Source organism: Lethenteron reissneri, chromosome 5 (assembly GCF_015708825.2).
Source record: "Lethenteron reissneri isolate LAM-NWPU_2019-01 chromosome 5, ASM1570882v1, whole genome shotgun sequence".
NCBI lineage: Eukaryota > Metazoa > Chordata > Hyperoartia > Petromyzontiformes > Petromyzontidae > Lethenteron > Lethenteron reissneri.
In genome coordinates this window covers 9,484,380-9,504,097 of record NC_083783.1, presented here as the reverse complement: position 1 = coordinate 9,504,097, position 19,718 = coordinate 9,484,380, and the positions used below count along the sequence as shown (strand labels likewise).

The following is a 19,718-nucleotide window of genomic DNA, read 5'->3' as shown; positions in this document are numbered from 1 at the left end:
TAGACATTTTCTGCACTTTTGAGGCATTAGCAATTTGAAAATAACACTTACTATCCAAGAACAAATAATAAATAAATTTGTTACACAGTGTTATTAATGGAGTGGATTATTAACTTTGCGTTTGTGTCTTGGTCACAAGAGCAAAGTTTGTGGGAAATAATAGACATTTTCTGCACTTTTGAGGCATAAGCAATTTGAAAATAACACTTACTATCCAAGAGCAAATAATAAATAAATGTGTTACACAGTGTTATTAATGGAGTGGATTATTAACTTTGCGTTTGTGTCTTGGTCACAAGAGCAAAGTTTGTGGGAAATAATAGACATTTTCTGCACTTTTGAGGCATAAGCAATTTGAAAATAACACTTACTATCCAGGAACAAAAAAAATATTTTGTTGTTACACTATGTAATAAAACGATGCCGCGCACGTTCCGTTGTTTGCGTGGATTATTTAGCGCGAAGCAATTGTAGAGGGAGCTTTTACCACAGAAGGCTATGTAGGTCTGCCTAGTGGGGGAAACAATGTTGCTATGCTGAAGGTGAATTGCTAACGCGGGATGCTTCTCTTCGACAATTTGCCCGGCTATTTTACACGGGAGAGATCCGTGGTGCATTCGCACAGCGGCGGGAACAACAAAACAAAGATTTTAAAAAACTTCCATGATGCGGAGAACAAGTAACGGAGCCCTTGAGGAGTATTGCACAACTAACGAACGAAGTGTTTAACGGTCGTACATGAGACACACGCAAACTATTACGAAAAAAAGACCAGTGGAAATGAATTACATTAAAAACGTCGAGGTCCATGTGCAAGTAAGATCTAGATTTTAGACCAACAGCAGCAAAAACGCACACAAAGATGTGGGGGGAGGGGAGGGGAGGGGGGGATAATAGGCTACAACAAAGAGTGAGGTACCTATGTGGTTTTACCGAAATAAGTAATAAGCAAGTAACGAAAACATTGTAAACGAGCAAAAAAATTCGGCCCGTGGCAAGTGGCACACACGTGGCCTATTTTAGAACGACATCGCGCGATCGTTAACATCCAGTGTGAATCACGCGCACTGTTGGCCAGCATTAATCAGGGCGGCTGCTCGACTCGAACCGCGAACCTCTGCAGCAAGCCACGGACGCGTCACCGCGCAACACCGAGCAGAGATCGATCAAACTTTAAATGCAAATTATGAGTGCGTTTATTTATTTCCGTTGTTGTTGTTACATTAATTGCGCACCCAGTGGTGATTATTTACGGTTTACAACGCAAGCCTCAAAGGTTGGCGGCGGGGGTCTCTCTCCCTCTGGCTTGAGAGGAACAATCTCAGGGCTGCTGGCTCAGTACTAATCATTAGCCCAACACCTCCGAGGGGTGCCCCCAAAGCCACGTTCGACGAATGGGTTTATACCACGAGTCATTACGGAAGGAATCCCGGGGCAAGCCGCTCGCTAAATACGTCCGCGAATGCACCTGCAGACGTGACACTTTTGGCACACGACTCACATCTTCAAGAGCGCCTGTGTACACGTGTGTGCTGAGCTTCGTTCGCACCCGACTGAGCCAACCGTGCTAATAGGAAGCGCGGGACCCAGACGGCAACTCGAACCCGCGTGTTTTTATCCAATAGATTGAAAACTAACTTCTTCAGGCACTGCTTGTTGTGTTGTTGTTTATTTCCGCAAACCTCCGATTGGCGCAGGTTGGCTACGTACGGTGCAAAAGAAGTTCACCACGCGTACGTATATACTGTACGTACGTGCATACGTTGTTTCGCCACGAGTGTGCGGGCGCTATGGGCGAGTCGTTCCGGGGTCAGTGAACTTTGCTGAACTTTACACAAGTACAGCGGCTACTTATTCAAGACTGAGTCGACCTTGGGGAGGCTCAAGACTCGTACAGATATTCGCCACTGATGTTAGCTATGGCTGGGGAATTGAACTAGGATCACTGGATTTGTAGCATGATGATGCAAGCTTAAATAACCCCCGTGACCTGCAATACATAAGGAGGTCCTCATCTAAACCTCGATTGAAAACCCATTTCTTCAGAACTGCTTTTTGTGTTCAATTTGTCCTTCCCGTACCACCCTGCACAACACCTCCGATTAGCACAGGTTGGCTACGTACGGTGCGAAAGAAGTTCAACACGCGTACGCACGTGCATACGTTGTGTTGCCACGAGTGTGCAGGCACGATGGGCTAGCCATGCAAACCACCACCGCGTGTCATGAGCCAGCAGATGCAGCATGGGGTCTCCGTTTCCCAACACCGGTGCTGCCGAACGTCGACGGATTATTTTTTTAAAGAGAACCTTCGAACGAGCAATCGATTGCGACAGCTCTGAATGGTATTAATTAGACGGGTCGGAGCACACCGTGTTTAGCGAAAACCTGTGAAGGTCCACAATGCTGACACTTGCATGGCAGACCGTAATATTGTGAGCATTGCAGGCTCCCGGCAGCCTTTGATTTTTTCTCTCTGTTACGGATATCGAAGTCATCGTGATTTGACCGAAGGGACCCTTGGGTGAGATTTATTCATCATTCGACACGAGCGATGGCTGTGCATCATGCCCAGGTTTCGAACCATGGTTACTGGGAATATAGCACTACACACACACTTCGGCAACAGTCTTCCACATACAAATCAAACACAAGAATCGCCAGCGGTGGTGCTCGCATCACACCGGTGCTCACTTATGGCCGAGCGAACATTGGAGAAGTACACGACATCTATTGGCAACACTTGACAATGATGTGCGAGGCTAGGAATCGATAGTTGGGTTCACATCGTGGTGAAATGAAGCATGACGCTACCACACCTCGCCACTCCTTCATGAACATGATGAAGCAAGCATTGTTAGCAAGCACCGATTGAGGCGGACACAACACATTAGACAGTGGTGTGGACAACTCTATTGCTGGCTGCCTTTGTCTCCCCAAGTGCTGATGCTTACACACTGCACCAGGTACTCATGTATGGCTCAGTCGACCTGGGGGAGGGCCCCAGACCGGTTCAAACATTCGCAGCTATTAATAATTGGCCGTGAGCGGGACTGGAACTCGGGATCCGTAGCGCAGTGCGCTAACCGCTGCGCCACCGCTCCGCACTGCAGCCACATACCGCACACGCCCCATACTCACTTGCACGTAATTTCCCCCCTTCCCCGAGTCAAAATTGCCACTTTCAGACCTGTCATTCCCTGCCACCTTGACAATGGCGCGGTTTTATTTTTAAGCATGATCTTATAATATGCCACTTGGAGTCAGCATAGCAGAAGTCCAGCTCGACACAAAATGTCTCAAAATCGTACAATCACCTGATATTTATCCCGGGGGGGGTATAGCAACCCCCCCCCCCCCTGCCACCACTCTGCACAATTCTCGCTTCACCCCCCCCGCCCCTTGCCGTGCGTTCACAAAAAGTGCCGGGAACTGTTTGTTAAAAAAAAAAACGAGCAAACATCGAGTGGGCCCCCTGGTCTGACTCGTGAAACGGTGCGCGAGGGCAATTACAGCCAACATTGTTTACTCGTTCGATTTCTGTCCAAAGGCTAATACTTGTGCTTTAAATGACTTGCACCTTGTGTTTGAATTGCCGAGCCATTCTGGAGCGAGGCTTTCTACCGGCGCCGATGCACTCATTTCCTGCAGCCTAAAGGGTGAATGTGTCTAAGTGGTGCTCCTGCGTGCGCTGGGTATGGGGTAGCTTCAGAAGACTTAAAGGGATTCACTGGTGTGCATGTACGTGCGTAAGCACATTGAACTTCTTTCACACCGTACGTTGCCAACCGTGCCAATCGGAGGTGCGGGGGAAGGACAACAATCTAAACGCAAAAAGCAATATCGAGTATTTAAAAGTGCACAGCGCCCAGTGGCTTCCTAATATCGGAAGGAAGAGCATTCCAGACGGCCGCAGAAGCGCATCTGAAAGTGTCGCGCGATGCGGTGCAGGTGTCAATGGGCGCGGGCCCACGGTTCCTAATGGGACGACGACAAGATGAATTTTGCCTTGCGGCCATCTATCTCCCTGAATGTGCCCCATCTCATAAGATATTGCAAGCAAAGCAGCGGGATGAATGTGAGGGGCGCTGCCAGGGAATATCCGTTGTGTTGTTGTGCGGCTCGATACGTCCAGCGGCAGTGCAGTGTCAGGGAGCCGGTCGCCGGCGGCAGATGTTCGAGATCCACATCCTCGAGTCTATGAGCCACTTTTGTAAACAAGCTTTCAATGCCGTCCTTCCCAAAGAGCTTGCCGTGTGTTACCGGCGCGCATTCGCGATGGACCAGACTCAAAGAGGGAGCGATAACAAAGTGTTCGGACTTTACTCGCTGTCGAAGCGTGGTTACCGCAGTTGCCCTCTGCTGCCCACCGAGTAGACCCACGGCTGCCTACAGCACCTGCTATGCATGGTGGTCACCCAATGCAAGAAACTATCCAGGCTCAACAATGCTAAGTTTCCGCGATTTGACATCTCTGTACATTCGAAGTGATGTTATCGCAGGCAGGAAGATAATCATGCATTTCAGATATGTAGCTAAACATTCAAATAAAACTCTACTTGTGGAAAGACAGTGGACAGGTAGATAACAGAGGTGTACATATATAGAGATTTAGGTACATAGATGACCAGACCACAAGGACATTAAGAATGATGCACAGAAGTTCAAGGATAGGAAATATCACTCTTGGCCACATTTCGGGTGATTTGCTCAGAGACAAATGGCTCAGGAAGCTGTCACCAATGGAGAGAGGCATAAAACGTCGCACCGGTTGATCAATGTGTTCACATTGATCACATCCAGGTGGTGTTCACATCGATTGACCAATGTGATTGATCAACGTGAACACCACCTGAATGTAAAATTGTATTCGTTGCTTTCTGTCGTTAAAAGAACAAGACAGCGTCCACACGAAGGTGACACGGCCACCGTTGACGGCCTTGCCCGCTGCTTACTCGCTCGCTCGCTCACTCGTCCCTTCATCCGTACCTTGCTGCATGAGGGCTCCCACTCCGAACCAGAAGCTGTTGAGCATCGTGAAGTTATTCTCCACCACGTCCGAGTCCGGGTTGCACGGGTGGGGGTTGTACCACTCGTACGGACTGAACCTGGGCGAGGTGCACAAGTGAGCGGCCAAGCAGACGCAGCCCAAGCATAACGCGCACAAAGACAAAGATCTCCCCATCCACGTAGCCTCGAACTGACTGTTGGGGCAAGTGCCGTTAGCGGGCAGCACTACCTATGAAGGCCAGCACTGTCGCACACGAGGGGGTGGTTGGCCAGCACCACTCCCGGCCGCCTCTTGTGGCCCCCGGTGCCAATGCTTACACACCACACCAGGTACTTATTTAAGGTTGAGTCGACCTAGGGGAGGAGTCCCAGCACCGGTTCAGATACCCGCCACCGATGTTGCCCGTGAGCAGGGAATCGAACTCGGCTCGCTGGGTTCAAAGCGCGGTGCGCTAACCGCTGCGCCACGCCTCCTCGCCGTGCGCTCGCACGCACGTGCCTAGCAGCAGCATCAACTTCAACCCTCACCCAAATCATAGCCCCACTGAGAATAATCAACGCGGAGGTAACGGTAACAGTGCAGCCCTGCAAATCCTCGTGTAAAGGATGGGGGGGAGGACAAGCACCACAATCAACACAGCGTATACTCGTCGAAGGCCGAGTTGACCTCCTGGATGGTTGTAGTCGTTTAATGCGGGGGCGGTGAGTCTACGTGGTAAAGGCAGAGAGGCACAACGTTGCAGGTAGCCCTGGAATGACTTGCAGTTGAGATTGTCGTGTTCTTCTTGTGTGTGTGTGTTGCCGGAGGTATTACCGTGCAAGCATTGTGGTGGCGTCGTTTATTTAAACAAGCTCCTAACAGTTATTTTTTGTCAAGTAACAAGTACAAAAAGGTAAAAACCTGCAATGTCTAAAATGTAACACGTACGTGTCTGCGACCATTATTATGGACTGTGTTTGGCTTAAGCTACAGCTAGTGGAAGGGCCTCCACTTCAGCGAACTCCAGAGCCCCTCTGGAGAGTATTTGGCCTACTATTCCACGCTGGCCAGAAGGTCTTGGGAACACGTGAGAGCACCCACACTTTACCCCACCGCACGCAAACCTGCTGATTGATTAACTGCGATGGACGCATTAGCACGCGCAGGCAATAACATTGTTCGCTATTTACCAGGAGGGTCCTGCTTTGAATGTTTGGACAATTCTATTAATCGGTATGTTTATTTCCACGTGTTATTTTGTGCGGGGGGAAAACTGGAGTGCCCACAGAAATAATTTGCGTTTGCAAAAGAATAACGATGAGATGCCTCCTACAAGTGACACCTTGTGTTCCTATCAAAGTAATTAATTTCAGAATTTGCAAATATGAAACAATGTGCACTGTCTGAGCAATGAGTTTTTTTGCGCAGATTATTGGGAAATAAAACACCTGGCTATATATATAAATAATGGAAATAATGTCATGCAAATAACTGTACACATTCTTGAGAAAATAAAACCATAACATTCACCCTTTTTTATTCATAAGGGAAATATTTTGTTATTAACACAAATGTGATGATTATTTTTGTTTAACTTTTGAGGTCCCTTCCCAATACTTTTTTAAGAGCACGGAATATTTTTTTCAGCTCTCTCCAAAATTGCACCAAATTATTTTGACAGTTTGGTAATGGCCGTTTACATTGTGGCATTAACATAACATCACCTTCTCTACCATTCCTGTTATTTCACACCGTCGTGCATGCCCAATTCTAAATGTGAATGTTATTTTTTGATTGCTAAAGAAAGACACGGTGTTTTGTGTGTGCATTTACGATCTTGTCCATGAATAAATTCGTCAAATATAGATATTTTTAGGCGCCAACAGCAAAAAAAAATTGCCATTAGCGATTTAAATAGGGAGAGCTTTTTGGGGGGTTGCACAATAAAGTCATCTGGATCATGACACATTAGTAGGCCGAGGAAAAAGGTAGTTTCCTAAAAGACTAGAGTCAAGCTAGGATTGAGCACACAACCGAAGAGAAAATAATCAAATAAAATGACAAATCAGAATGAGATGGAGCAGAGAGGGCTCGCTGAGAGGGCCACACAACAAAGACAAAGATCGCCCGTATAGCCGCAACAGACTGTTGGGGCAAGTGGTGTTAGTGAGCACCTATGGACCGCCTTTGTCTCCCTAGTGGCGATGATGCTTACAAACCGCATCAGGTACTCATTTCAGGCTGAGTCGACCTAGGCGAGGCCCAGGACCGGATCAAATATTCGCCACTGTTATTGGTCGTGATCGAGATTCGAAGACGGGTCGCCGGGTTCGTAGCGCAGCGTGCTCACCGCTACACGGACCGCTCACGTAGGCACAGACGCACACACACGCAAGCTCACTCGATGAGGCACGCACGCATCGACGAACACACGCACGGACAAAAAAATGCACGCTTCGGTTGCTGCACCATTGCCGCCCAAGGCCACATGCAGGACACCTACAGTTAACAGAGATGTGAAGGGAAATGTTCAACAGCCCATAGGATGCATGCATGCATGCAGACATGCACGCATGCACACAACGATTCCAGGATATCCCAGTTGTACCCAAGCAAATTTGGCTCGCGCTGACTGGGTTGGTTCTGTCCAAGTACCACGCCCGGCCGCCTTTGTCTCTCCCAGTACCGATGTTTTATACACCACACCATGTGCTCATTTAAAGGCTGATTTGACCTGGGGTTTAATCATCACTGATGTTGGCAACGAGCGGGAATCGAACTTGGGCAGCCCGGTTTGTATTGTGCAGTGCGCTCCCCACTACAAAACCACACACCGAAGACAAAGATGCACTATATAGCCTCTAATAGGCTGTTGGGGCAGGTGTTGTCAGCAAGCACCAATTAAGGCTGGAATGGCACACGAGATGGGTGGCTAGTACCAGGCCCGGCCGCCTTTGTCTCTCTCTCGTTACGATAGTTACACATCACACCAGGTACTTATTTGAGGCCAAGTCGAACCAGCAGAAGCCCAAGACTGGTTCAGATAATCGTCACTGGTGTTGCCAGCGAGCTTGAATGGAACTCGGGTCACTGGGTTCTTAGTGCAGCGCACAAATCACCGCACGTCCGCTCCCCACGCACGCACACGCACAATGGCACGCGCACGCACGCACACGTGCACGCATTCATGTGCACACTCGCCCATGGATGTCGTCACGCGTGTATTGCATTAACACTGAACGCACTCGATATTTATGCACGGACGTGCCGTGATGTTATGCATGCACATCCCTGCCAGCATGCACAGTCACAAATGCACTCGCCCGTGTGCAAACGTGTGTTGATGTGTTAATGATTATGTTCATGATGTTGAGCTGGAAAATTTAAGTGACCATCTTATGTGCGAACAATAATTGCCAGTGTGGTGTCAATTTACTGCTGGATGAAGGCCGCGTCACGCCACGTTTATCGCGGGGAGAGGGGTCGTTTCGACCATATCTCACCACGCTGGTCAGCGTGGGTTGGTGAAAGGGGAAAGGCGATGACCGGTTGAGATATCGCTCCCCCACGGATGCTGGACTTGACCAGGAATCGAATTCGGGACGCGAGGTTCATTGGGGCAGTACACGGACCATTGCGTCGCAATTCCCATCCCTTGTGCATTTAAGTTTTGTAAGTGATTTTGCTCAGTATTACCAGTACAATTACATTTTTTGATTATTATTTTCTTTCTCCCACAAACACAATTCATATTATCAGCGAGCAAAATCAAAATTCAATGGCTGAATGCCACAGTATCTAGGATGGCTGTGCAAAAAAAAAAACAGCATGTATACACAAACAAAACATAATAAAACAAAAGCACAATGCCGTGTCACAAACAAATGAAATTAAACATGTCACTTACCGAATTCTCGCGGGGTTCAAAAAAAACATTAACGATGATAATACTCACACATTCATGATGCACTGTGATTTTGAACTTGAGAGAGAAAAAAAAATTGGACGTATGTTCTGTTCCAACTTGGGCCACAGTTTGCATGCAGTTGCCGTTACAAGACCAACAGCTATTCGCGGTTTTTGGATCTGGCATGGCTGCACGGATTCTCCGCCAAACTCTCTCACCGGGGGGGGACTCAGCCTCCAGTCCGCCACCAGCACGGAACCCACTCAAGCTTAAAGCCCAATCCTACGGCGCAAACCTTGGCGGGTGACTGTGTGTCGTGAGCCGGCCGGCCGCGCATCAGGCGAGATGCTTCCCTGGCTATGCATCACACACGCTACACGCAGATGGGGACAGTCAATAGCAGGCAGGTGACCACATGGCAGGGGTGAGTCACCTCATTGGATGGTCAATGTGGAGCTCCCAAAAAGTGGTTCTCATCGTATTGAGCCACAGATTTGAGTGCCCGAGGTATCTCCTCATCAGGTGTGTTTAACTTACAAACCTTCTAATGACTGTGAATGATTCACAACTGTAATAATATTGGAAGTCATCAGCTTCAATCCACGACATCCATTTATGCTGCTGTACGCGATCTCACATTTTAAATAATTATGAAATCAATTTGGTGAGCTCACAGCCATGCAGGCCAAAGTATTGCTGTACAGCAGACATGTCTGCGGTGTGGCAGCATATGTAGAGGCAGAATGTTTTAAAAATTCTAATTCCAAGCTTTCTGCGACAAGGGTGGCAATCAGTACTTTAGAGCCGCAGCGATAATTACAGCGTCAGCACCTATGATCAGAATGGCAGGAGACTTTCAATGCTTTAATCTGCCAGCATGAATCAAAATGTATAATTTCGTAAATTTAGCTTTTTACTGCATTTTTGCCGCATTTTTATAGCACGAGGCTACCGTGAAGGTGTTATGTTTCACGGACGGCGATAGTCTACCCTAGGTGTCCATGTTGCTACATCGTTTCAGCAAATTAAGAAGTAATAATAACATGGACGGTGAGCTAATCTCGCAACTTGGACAGTACGCAGGTAAACGTGTAGATTTGCTCTGCAGTATTGGCAAGGCTACGGCGATAGTGGTGGGATCATTTAAAACCGGCCGGTGGACGTAAACATGTGACTGGATGCTGAGCTCCCTAAGGTTAAGCCATGCCAGCAAAAACCGCAATCACTCCCAACCTCAAAACAACACGTACTGAGAAAAGTCGTCATCAACACGTCACTGCTGAAAGTCTCACGGTCGAGCGGACTTCTAATTCGACACTGGTTTGCTTAAACTAACCAGTGGCGGCTAGTGAGTGAAATATATATAAGGGGCAATGGAAGCCCGCTGGTGTGTGGGGCCATGGGGGAGGTTTGGGTGGGGAAAGGGGGAGGCTAAGAATGGGAGGAATGGTATACAGTTCATAATCTTTATAACGCACACTAAAATGGTTACCGTGTTGACCGGTGCTGCACAAGCACATGTCACCAAAAATTCAACTCATTTGTCAAAATGAAATCTGCAACAGGTGAAGTGTTGGCCAATGACCGTTTGTTTGATATCTCTGCTTTGAAGAATGACCATAGACCAAAAACATCGCCTGTTAAATATTATTACACTGTGTAAATACTTTTTTTTGTTCCTGGGTAGTTAGTATTATTTCGTAATTGCCAATGGGCAATTACGAAATAACACTTACTACCCAGGAACAAATATTGTGTTACCTTGTGCTATTAATTAATAGTTAAACTTTTATTTATTTATTTCACTAGTGGGGAACCGGCCCCCATTTGCCCCTAATGACAAGTCGCCACTGGCTGCTAAACCGTCAAACAAAGCCGTGCTGTGCAGGCCCCGGGATGGGGCACAGCCTACAAACACCGCAGGCACAATCCTTTGGGCACGTGACGTCAGTAGGGCATGCAGGGCTAAGCCATGCTGGAAGACTGCTGGTTGTTTTTTTTGCAGAGGGTGTCTTGAATGAATGGAATTGCATTATTGAGTGCTGTTAAATGCAAATTGCTGTAGGTGCAAGGAAATTACAGAGGTGGCGTTATGATAAATAATGATGATAAACTAAAGTGTGTGTGGGGGGGGGGGCGAGTCAAATCGTATCCCTGTTGAAATGAGGTGGGCAGCGATCAGCTCCATAACTGCATTTCTGGTGTTGGAAATTCCACGTTCCTATGGTTGGTTACAAAGCTGAATTACATTTGAGACTGATGCCTACAAGAGTAATTTAAAGGAGCGTTACCCAGTCAAACATGCACCAATGTTGGCCCAACATTCCATGGTTACTGGGTAGGTCTCTGATGAGTGAAATGACTGCACACAAAGTGACTAAATTCTACACGCTAGGCTGTTCGATGTGCGATTCAGAAAAAGCCTCGTACTTATTTTAAAGAGAATATGAAAACGTTTCAATGTAACTACAGCTCTTGTCAAGGTGTCCCAACAATTTTAAGTTATCTCGTAAAAATGTAATTAACCAGATTATGAAAAGTCACTTACATTCACCACTGATTAATTTACGTGGCAATGTTTTAAGGAGTTAAAAGTTTAAATACCTAAAACGGCATTTTACATTATTTTAATAAATTGAGATATCTTGAAAGGTAATTTAAATTACGTCTGAAATTGGCATTAAATCACAGCGGATAATTGAGAAGACAAAAATCTGCATTTCAGACCCTATGAGAATGCCTTGCAGTTTAACGTGATTTTTACATGCCTGTTGACCTCATCTAATTTGTTTCAGCAATAGCAAATATAGCGACACAATATGCCGAGTAATGATTTAGCAAATATAGTGGCACATTATGCGGAATAATAATGTCCTGCAATATATAAAGAATCTGTCATCCACAAGAAACTGCCAAAAGAAATTGGAATGAATATTCAAATTTCTATATAAAAACCACATTACCCACTTGGTGCAGCATTTTAATTGATATTTCAGCACTTTTATGATAGTTTTAACTACATTAAATAAGGGCAATTTTATGATAGTTTTAACTACATTAAATAAGTACAATTTCTCCGCGCCGGTAGGACTTGACCCAACAGATGTCACCTTGTGAATAATCATTATGATGATGGCACATGAGGATCAAGGTTAAAATGTTCTCAAGTTGCTCGTGGTAACAATTTTCGAAGGGGGCTTCGCTCTACACAATGTCCTGTCATTATGGCATCGAGGCAAAAAAAAAAAAAGCCCAATGGTGTAATGCTGTTCTGGCTCAACTCTACTCCAGTGAACATAAACACGTGTGACCGCACTAGACCATAGCTCAACGCACAGCCCATTCTGGCTGAGACCCCAACGAGCGCACGGGACCAACTTGCGAGTCTAAAATGTTGCTTTAGGGACCAAAATGAAACCTCGATTTTGCAGACTTGAGTGCCTGGCCAATGGTGAAGACGCCCCTGATAGGGGATGTAACGATTGGTCAACTCCTCGTATAAAATAAATTCTTGATCTCGCAATTGCTGCGTTTTAGCGTGAGTATAGCCCTCTGTTGCAAACACGTTTATATAATGTATCTAGTGAAAAGTGCTTTTTTTTGCAAAATAAAAATTAATGACCCCCCCCCAATTTATCCCGATTTTTGGATCTCTAGCAGGGCGATGCAACACTTCGTCTTGGAGAATGGCCAATGGAAGTGGATCTCACAGAGCTATTTCTGAGATCTCTTCAAGTGACTGGTGGTTTACATATGCATATGATGACAATTATCATCATCAGCAGCCATGGTCAATCTGCTGCCAGATGAAGGCACCTGCATGCAACGTCAGTTACAAGGGTTATATCACCACCATACTTCACCACACTGGTCAGTGTGGACTGATGAAGCGGGGACTATGTCCGGCATGTTAACTCGCCACCGATGTAAGCCGTGGTCAGTAAAAGAACTCCGGTCGCCAGATTCATAGCGCAGGGGTGCAAACAACTGCACCACTGCCTCCACCAAATATTCGATGATTCTATTTCCAATCCATGAAATATATATATAAAGCATTGCACCAGTATAGAGTTCATAGATTCCTACCGCTGCACATTCTACACCCCCCCCCCCCCCCCCCACGTGACATTGACAAAAGAAGAGCAGAGCAAATCATTATTCTGAACACTGACAACGCATTGCTCAGTAAGGTGAATCGTTACATCCCCGTTGATTGATAAATAGACATGCAGTTTTCATAAACCCCTTGAGAATCACAGGGCTTTGTTCAATTGCTCTGAAGCTGCATCGTGGTTTTAAAATGAAATGCCTGTGCGTTGGAAGCTCAAAAAACGACTAATAGGCTTTCAAAGCTGTCTGTACTGTCGCCTGAAAGGTGTTTATGGCATACTATATATAGTGCATTTTCTCTCGTCATCATCATTAGTATTATCATCAGCCATGGTCAATTCACTGTTGGATGAAAACCTCAAGCTGCGGCCATCGCTCACGATTGTGTGATGAGCTAATCCACCTATCATCTGCACGTTAAACTACTAAAACCATTTAAGCTATTTTTTACTTTACCAGGTAAGGCCGGCTGAGCTATATGGCTTTTCTTCAGAAGCGACATGGCAACAAATGATAGCTCAACGAAGTGAAGGAGAGAGCATGAACTGATTTCATTGCTCCATCTCCGAGTTGGGCGTCCTATCGGATGCATTCCATTCCTTGGCTCCCACTCTTATTATTCTGAACTATCGGTGACATTTAATAAAAAAATATATATATACATTTAATTAAAACATATATGTACCACCTAATGTTATTCTACAGCTGTGCAAGCTTGAACCGCATCATGAATGCAAGATCGATGTGTGGGCATCTATTGCTTAATGTGAGCCATAGTCCAAAGCCTGCATTTGAAAATTACTCAGAAATAAATAATAACAGCGATAACATTTGACCTCAAATAACTGTCATCATCCAGATGTCAATTACATAAAATATAATGGACATCAATGGGTGCTCATCATCTGCCTCAATAAATACTGATTGATGGTCTGACAGATGTTCAAATAGCCTAGTTTCAAGGTTTAGTGAGTATTCATCAGAAACGACTCTACCTAAAGCCATACAGATAAACCTTTACTGCAGCTGTGTTCATTATTTACCGAACCAAGTTGGAAAATACCTTTATTTATGTACAGTCCCTTTTTTCCAATCCACTGCTGGATGAAGGCCTCCCCATGTCTTGCGGATGGTTGGGATTATTTTACCACATTTCACCGCGCTGGTCAGTGCGGGATTGGAGAAAGCAGAGGGAATGATAGAAGTGGGAGCATAGAAGTATAGTACAACGATGGATTGTGCTGCACTGCCCTGATACTGCCCAACCACTTAGCTACACAGCCGCCTATGTATCCATGGTGATCGCCCATCCAAGCACTATCCAGGTTCAAACCGTGCGTAGCTTCTGAGATCTGATGACTTTGAGTGCACACTTGGTGACCTCTAAATATGTGTGTGTCAAAATGAATAAACGTTGAGTCTGCCGACAACTTAAAATAGTGTGCATGCAGAAGAAAGAAGAAAAAAAACACTTAAAATTGTTTGAATAGAATTACCTTGCAATGACAAACAGCACACAACTGACGCCCAAGTAAGCCAACAGAATATACATCCAGATGTCGGGTGAGAGGGGATTGAGAAATGAAAATATTCCTGGGTTGGTTCCGTTGGGCTTGCGGTACAAAATGCTGATTCCCAGCGTCATAAATGGCTTGGAGAAATCGATGGCCTTCTCCCGCATGTAGTTAATGGTGAGGGGTGCAACAGCCAGGTCAGCTTTCTGGAGGAAGAGGAGGAGGGAGGGGAAAAAACACACACACATAATAACAATAAATAACCGATATAAGGTGAATTAGAATGATCCGCAGCGGCATGAGACGAGGGTTAAAATGGCCGTGCAAGGAGGGCTGAGAGTGGCAAAGGCCTGACGACGCATCAACATTTTCTACCGAGACGCACACAACCACAACAACAACGACGACCACAACAACAACAACAACAACGACAGTAGTTTGTGATTAGTCCGAGATCTCGTGACCGCGTCGGCGTTCGCGGCTGTTGCTTGCGCGACGCACATCCCTTCAGCGCGCTTTTCACGCTGCACCGTACGCGGGTTTGCCGCACTTCGGATCCCCCTCACCCCAGCACTCGGAGCGAAACGTCGGACATCGCAGTGAACAACGACAGGGGTTGTTACAACCCGACCGCTGACACCTGCACAGTAATTGTTAACCATTTACTTATCCGGACTGGCACGCTCGCCTGATTCGCATTCGTTGTTTCACCGCCTTATAATGAGAAAAAGAAAAATAATGATAATTGTTTTCGCGTTGAATAAACCCCCACTGCTGCACAATAAAGGCCAGGCCTCCGTACGGGGGAGTCGTTTGACCATGCTTCACCTAGCCGGGTCGGCTGACCAAGAAACCAACCCCCCTCGTGTGCCGTGCCAGCCTTCAAAGGTGATTGCTAAGGGCCCCAAGAACTTGTTGGGGCTAAACGGAGGATCTTTGTCTTTGTATGTTTTATGAGAACATAACTTGCAAAATTGAGTCTTTGTCCCAGAAAAGCTCACACATTTCAAAGGGCAGCGGCTACAACAACAAGAGGATAATTCTGGGACAACCAGTTCAGGTGGCAACCCTACCGTTATCCCTGTTAATCTATCATGCATCTTTCTCTCTGTGTTTTTTCTAATGGAACCGTTCTATTCTATGATGAGTGTCAGTGGGTTTTTACTACTTGCCATCAAAGGCTGAAAGCGTTAATGCATAAGCTTAATCCATCCCGTAACACGAGACGATAACTCTCATAAACGTGATCGACTGCGAACAAAACTTGAGTGTAAAGTCGTGTTGCAATTAGGCCACTAAGCACCGTTGAAAAAAAACCAAATTGATCAGAAGGTTGCTGAAAACTCGGAGACACAATCCGGAGCAAAAACGAGGATAATTTGCCAATGTGCTAATACATTGGTGCCCTGACAGCTAAATCCAGTCGGCTTCATTAATACTTTCAAAGCCGAACACATGCTGCAAAGCGTTACATAATAATCCGCACGTCCAAGCGACTTCCTCTCAACCGGTTTACGTGCGCTTCTTGTACGGAGCGTCCAAAAGCGGCGCCCCTTCATTATTTTTCAAGAGGTGAGCAAAATGCCAGAGACATTTTGCCAAGTGAGGGATAAGGTTTACACAGAATGTCACATTTGCCTAATTCAATAATCGTAATAATAAGAGGGGAGGGGGGGGGCTTTTTTCTTTTTAGAACACATGCTGTGGCTAGCCTCTTATCGGGCTTTTAAAATAATTACGCCATGATTCACAACAGCAACGTGATGTACGTTCTGGCTCGTCGAGCCTGCCGCTTTGCGGGTTCGTGGCTGTAATTTAGGAGGCTGATGTCGCCTCTCCGCCGGCTCTTGCCGGTCCCGCTTAATAAAGTGTCACAAGCTCGCGTGCGGCGGCGGAGGCCAATAGCTTCGTGTGAAATAAAAGCGGGGAAAAAAAAAGTCGTCTCCTCGACACGGTGAGCACAAGGTGTTTTGAGGACACGGGCCGAACGCGTGTGCGTAAATCACGAAAAGTTTAGCTTTGCGCAGGGATGCATGATGAGCAACGCGCCTCTTTTAATATATTTCCATCAGAGCGTGCTGCTGCAGACTACGTCCTATGCACTATGCATAGTATGCGCAGTTACTGCTGCTGCTGGCGTGTGTGTGTGTACGTTTAACTTCTTTCGCACCGTACGTAGCCAAACGTGCCAATCCGAGGTGCGGGGGAAAAACAACAAACTAGACGCAACAACAAACATTTCTGAAGAAATGAGTAAAAGGTGAGCACACCGCCCTTGCAATCCAGAGCTCGCCGGTTCAATCTCCCGCCGCTGCCTCTGATCACCCAGCCGTATAAATGGATACCACCACAGTTAGTTGATCGGGCAGGTCGCGTGCGGTGAGCTAAAGTGTGGGTACGCCGATCTCTTCCAAGACGCCTGGTCAGCATAGAACAGGGGGAAATACCCTCTCGAGAGCTCTCTCATGTAAGATACCCTTCTGCCAGCAGTGGCGTGAGCAGGTGATTGCGGGGCTGCACCTTTAAATTTTTTCCCAGAATGTTGTTGCAAGTAGCTTACTGCGGAGGCGGTCGGAAAGGAAACTTTACTATTTGACCACGTGTCTTTGATGTCTGAGTTTCAGACGAAAAACCGGCACCTTGTCAAACCCAGATAGCTCCCACAGCCAAACGGCTGTCAGCACAAGACTTGGTATGAATAAGATAATTATGATATAATCAATGTATATCTGTAACCACTATCTCAGACAGAATACCATCTAAATGTATATATATATATAAATCAAACCTTACACACATCTTGCATTGTGCATTACATAAATCCATGCCTCGAGCCTGAAACGTTATCAGGAAATTGATCATGGTTGTGGCAAAGGTCCAATTTTCGCTGGGGTCCCTCGGTCGGTGATGTCGTTTTGCGAAACACAAAACCAAACCTCATTCTCACACAGCACTCGAAAACTTTGGCCAAACATCGCAATGCTGAAAAATTTTACCTAAAGATTACGCGATAGGGATTGCGCATAGCAGTAAAATGCCCCCCCCCCTGCTGTGAAAAAAAATTGGAAGGGGACTTCATGGCAAAAAGTTGAGACTCGGTGAGGATTGTCTGGGCAACGAGGTGAATAATAATAACAGCAAAAACCTACGCGGTTTACTAAATGATACTAAACTCAACTATTTTTTTTATTTTACCAAGTAATTCCCACTGAGCTCTATAGGTATTTTTCAGAAGTGAATAATAATAACAGCAAAAACCTATGCGGTTTACTAAATGATACTAAACTCAACAATTTTTTATTTTACCAAGTAACTCCCACTGAGCTCTATAGGTCTTTTTCAGAAGTGAATAATAATAACAGCAAAAACCTATGCGGTTTACTAAATGATACTAAACTCAACAATTTTTTATTTTACCAAGTAACTCCCACTGAGCTCTCTAGCTATTTTTCAGAAGTGATCTGACCATAAATGATATGCACAACAATTCGGCGTTTCGCGTGGAAATGTATAGCAGCCAAATACTCTAAACAAATGTCGATTGAAAAATGTGGAGGGAAAAAACCAGAGGACCCGGAGAAAAATCCACGCGGCCACGGGGAGAACATGCAAACTCCAAATATACAGGCATCGGGATCGAACCCACGACCTCTTGTAGACCAGGCGCGGTAGTTAACATTTCGCCACCGCGGCATTCTGCTGGGTGAGATTTAAGAAACATGCCCCATCATCTCTTTCACGTTCGTAATGCGTAATTGATCATAATTTGTGAAGAGTGGTTCTTTTGTGGCCAGATTGACATGTTAACGAAGTGGCTAAAAACACATCGCCGTGGCAATTATTCTCATTAATGATGATGCGGCCCATGGGGACATTTGTGACACAAAAAATAGGACGGAAATAACAAACATTCGCCAAAATGTCAATCTGGCCCTTAACGTTTAATTAATGGGTAAGTGCATACCATCATAGAAACATGACAAAAATAATAATTAACCACCAATTGCATTTCAAAGAATAAATGCATTTAAGTCAAATGCACTAGCGAATGTGTGTGCATGTATGTATGTAAATGGTGTGTGTTCGTGTGCACATTTATGTAAGCTTCTCCGGCAGGCGAGGCTGCATTGGCTGGGGCATGTAGCCCGCATGCCAAGTCACTGCATGCCCAAACTGCTTCTTTTTGCCAGGTAAAGTGGGCTAAACTAGCGCGGCACCGGCTAGAGCAGAGATGAGCTGCTACTGCAGCAAAGGATGATGTGGAGCTGAGTGAACTTGCCGAAGACTGGCACTAGCGGTGTTAAGATCGGCCTCTGCGGAGAAAGTGTGTGAAGGGCGCTACTGGGAGGTCACCTTCCAGCAACAATGAAGAGCGGAGAAGCAACGCTCACAAAGAGCGGAGCGCCGGGAAACTAAAGCACAGCAATTGGCACAGTAGGAGCACAGGTGGTGCATCTGCCAGTCGATTCAGTCAGTCGACCCATGGCACCTGTATCTGTGCCGTGACCTCCTGCTAGCGTGCCTTCGGCACATCAACACAAAAGTTAGGAATTGAGTTGGTAACAATTGCACAAGCTATAAGTGGGTCAATCTGTCTATCTGCCCTCTCTGCTCGAAAAGGTGAAACATGGGCCCGTTATTTATTTATGTTTTCTCTTACGTGCGTAATATACACACACATGCTACATCCATGTGGCATGTGTGTGTATATTTGTCTTCCTAGGGGCGATGTTTACACACCACACCGGGTACTCATTTGAGTCTGAGTCGACCTAGGGGAGGCCCAGCACAGGTTCAGATAATCATCACTGGTGTTGACTGAGCGCAAATCGAATTCGGGTCGCCAGGGTCATAATGCAGCGCTAACCGCAACGCGACCCTCTCCCCACATATAAATGTTTATTTTTATTTTCTAAAGGCAGAAAACACATCTTACAATCACCTCCTAGTCATTTTGCAAGCTCCATTAATTTTCGCAGCCCATGCAGTAATCTCCGGACCTGGCATCCCAAGAGATGTTGAGTTACAGGCAACACACAGAGCAAAATGCACATCTCCCTTATCTCTGCACGGCTGGTAATGAACGCAGTAAAAGTGCCGACCTACTCATATTATGGGCAGATTAACGCATCCAACGACAGTATATTAAGCGTGCAATGCGCTCCGTTATTTCATTTGATTTCTCTGCAAATGGGCTC

At 46.0% G+C, this 19,718-nt stretch overlaps 1 protein-coding gene across 5 annotated transcripts in view; it reads right to left on the bottom strand.

The window, feature by feature from the left end:
• The window catches only part of LOC133352464 (glutamate receptor ionotropic, kainate 2-like), a 219,631-nt gene that overhangs the window by 37,239 nt on the left and 162,674 nt on the right, over positions 1–19,718 (bottom strand). For all 5 annotated transcript variants that reach the window (XM_061568122.1, XM_061568126.1, XM_061568135.1 and 2 more), the window contains 2 exons: positions 14,503–14,726; positions 4,989–5,107 (listed from right to left, as the gene is read on the bottom strand). In XM_061568122.1, coding sequence (XP_061424106.1) covers positions 4,989–5,107; positions 14,503–14,726 — 343 coding nt within the window. The remainder of the gene's footprint in view (positions 1–4,988; positions 5,108–14,502; positions 14,727–19,718) is intronic.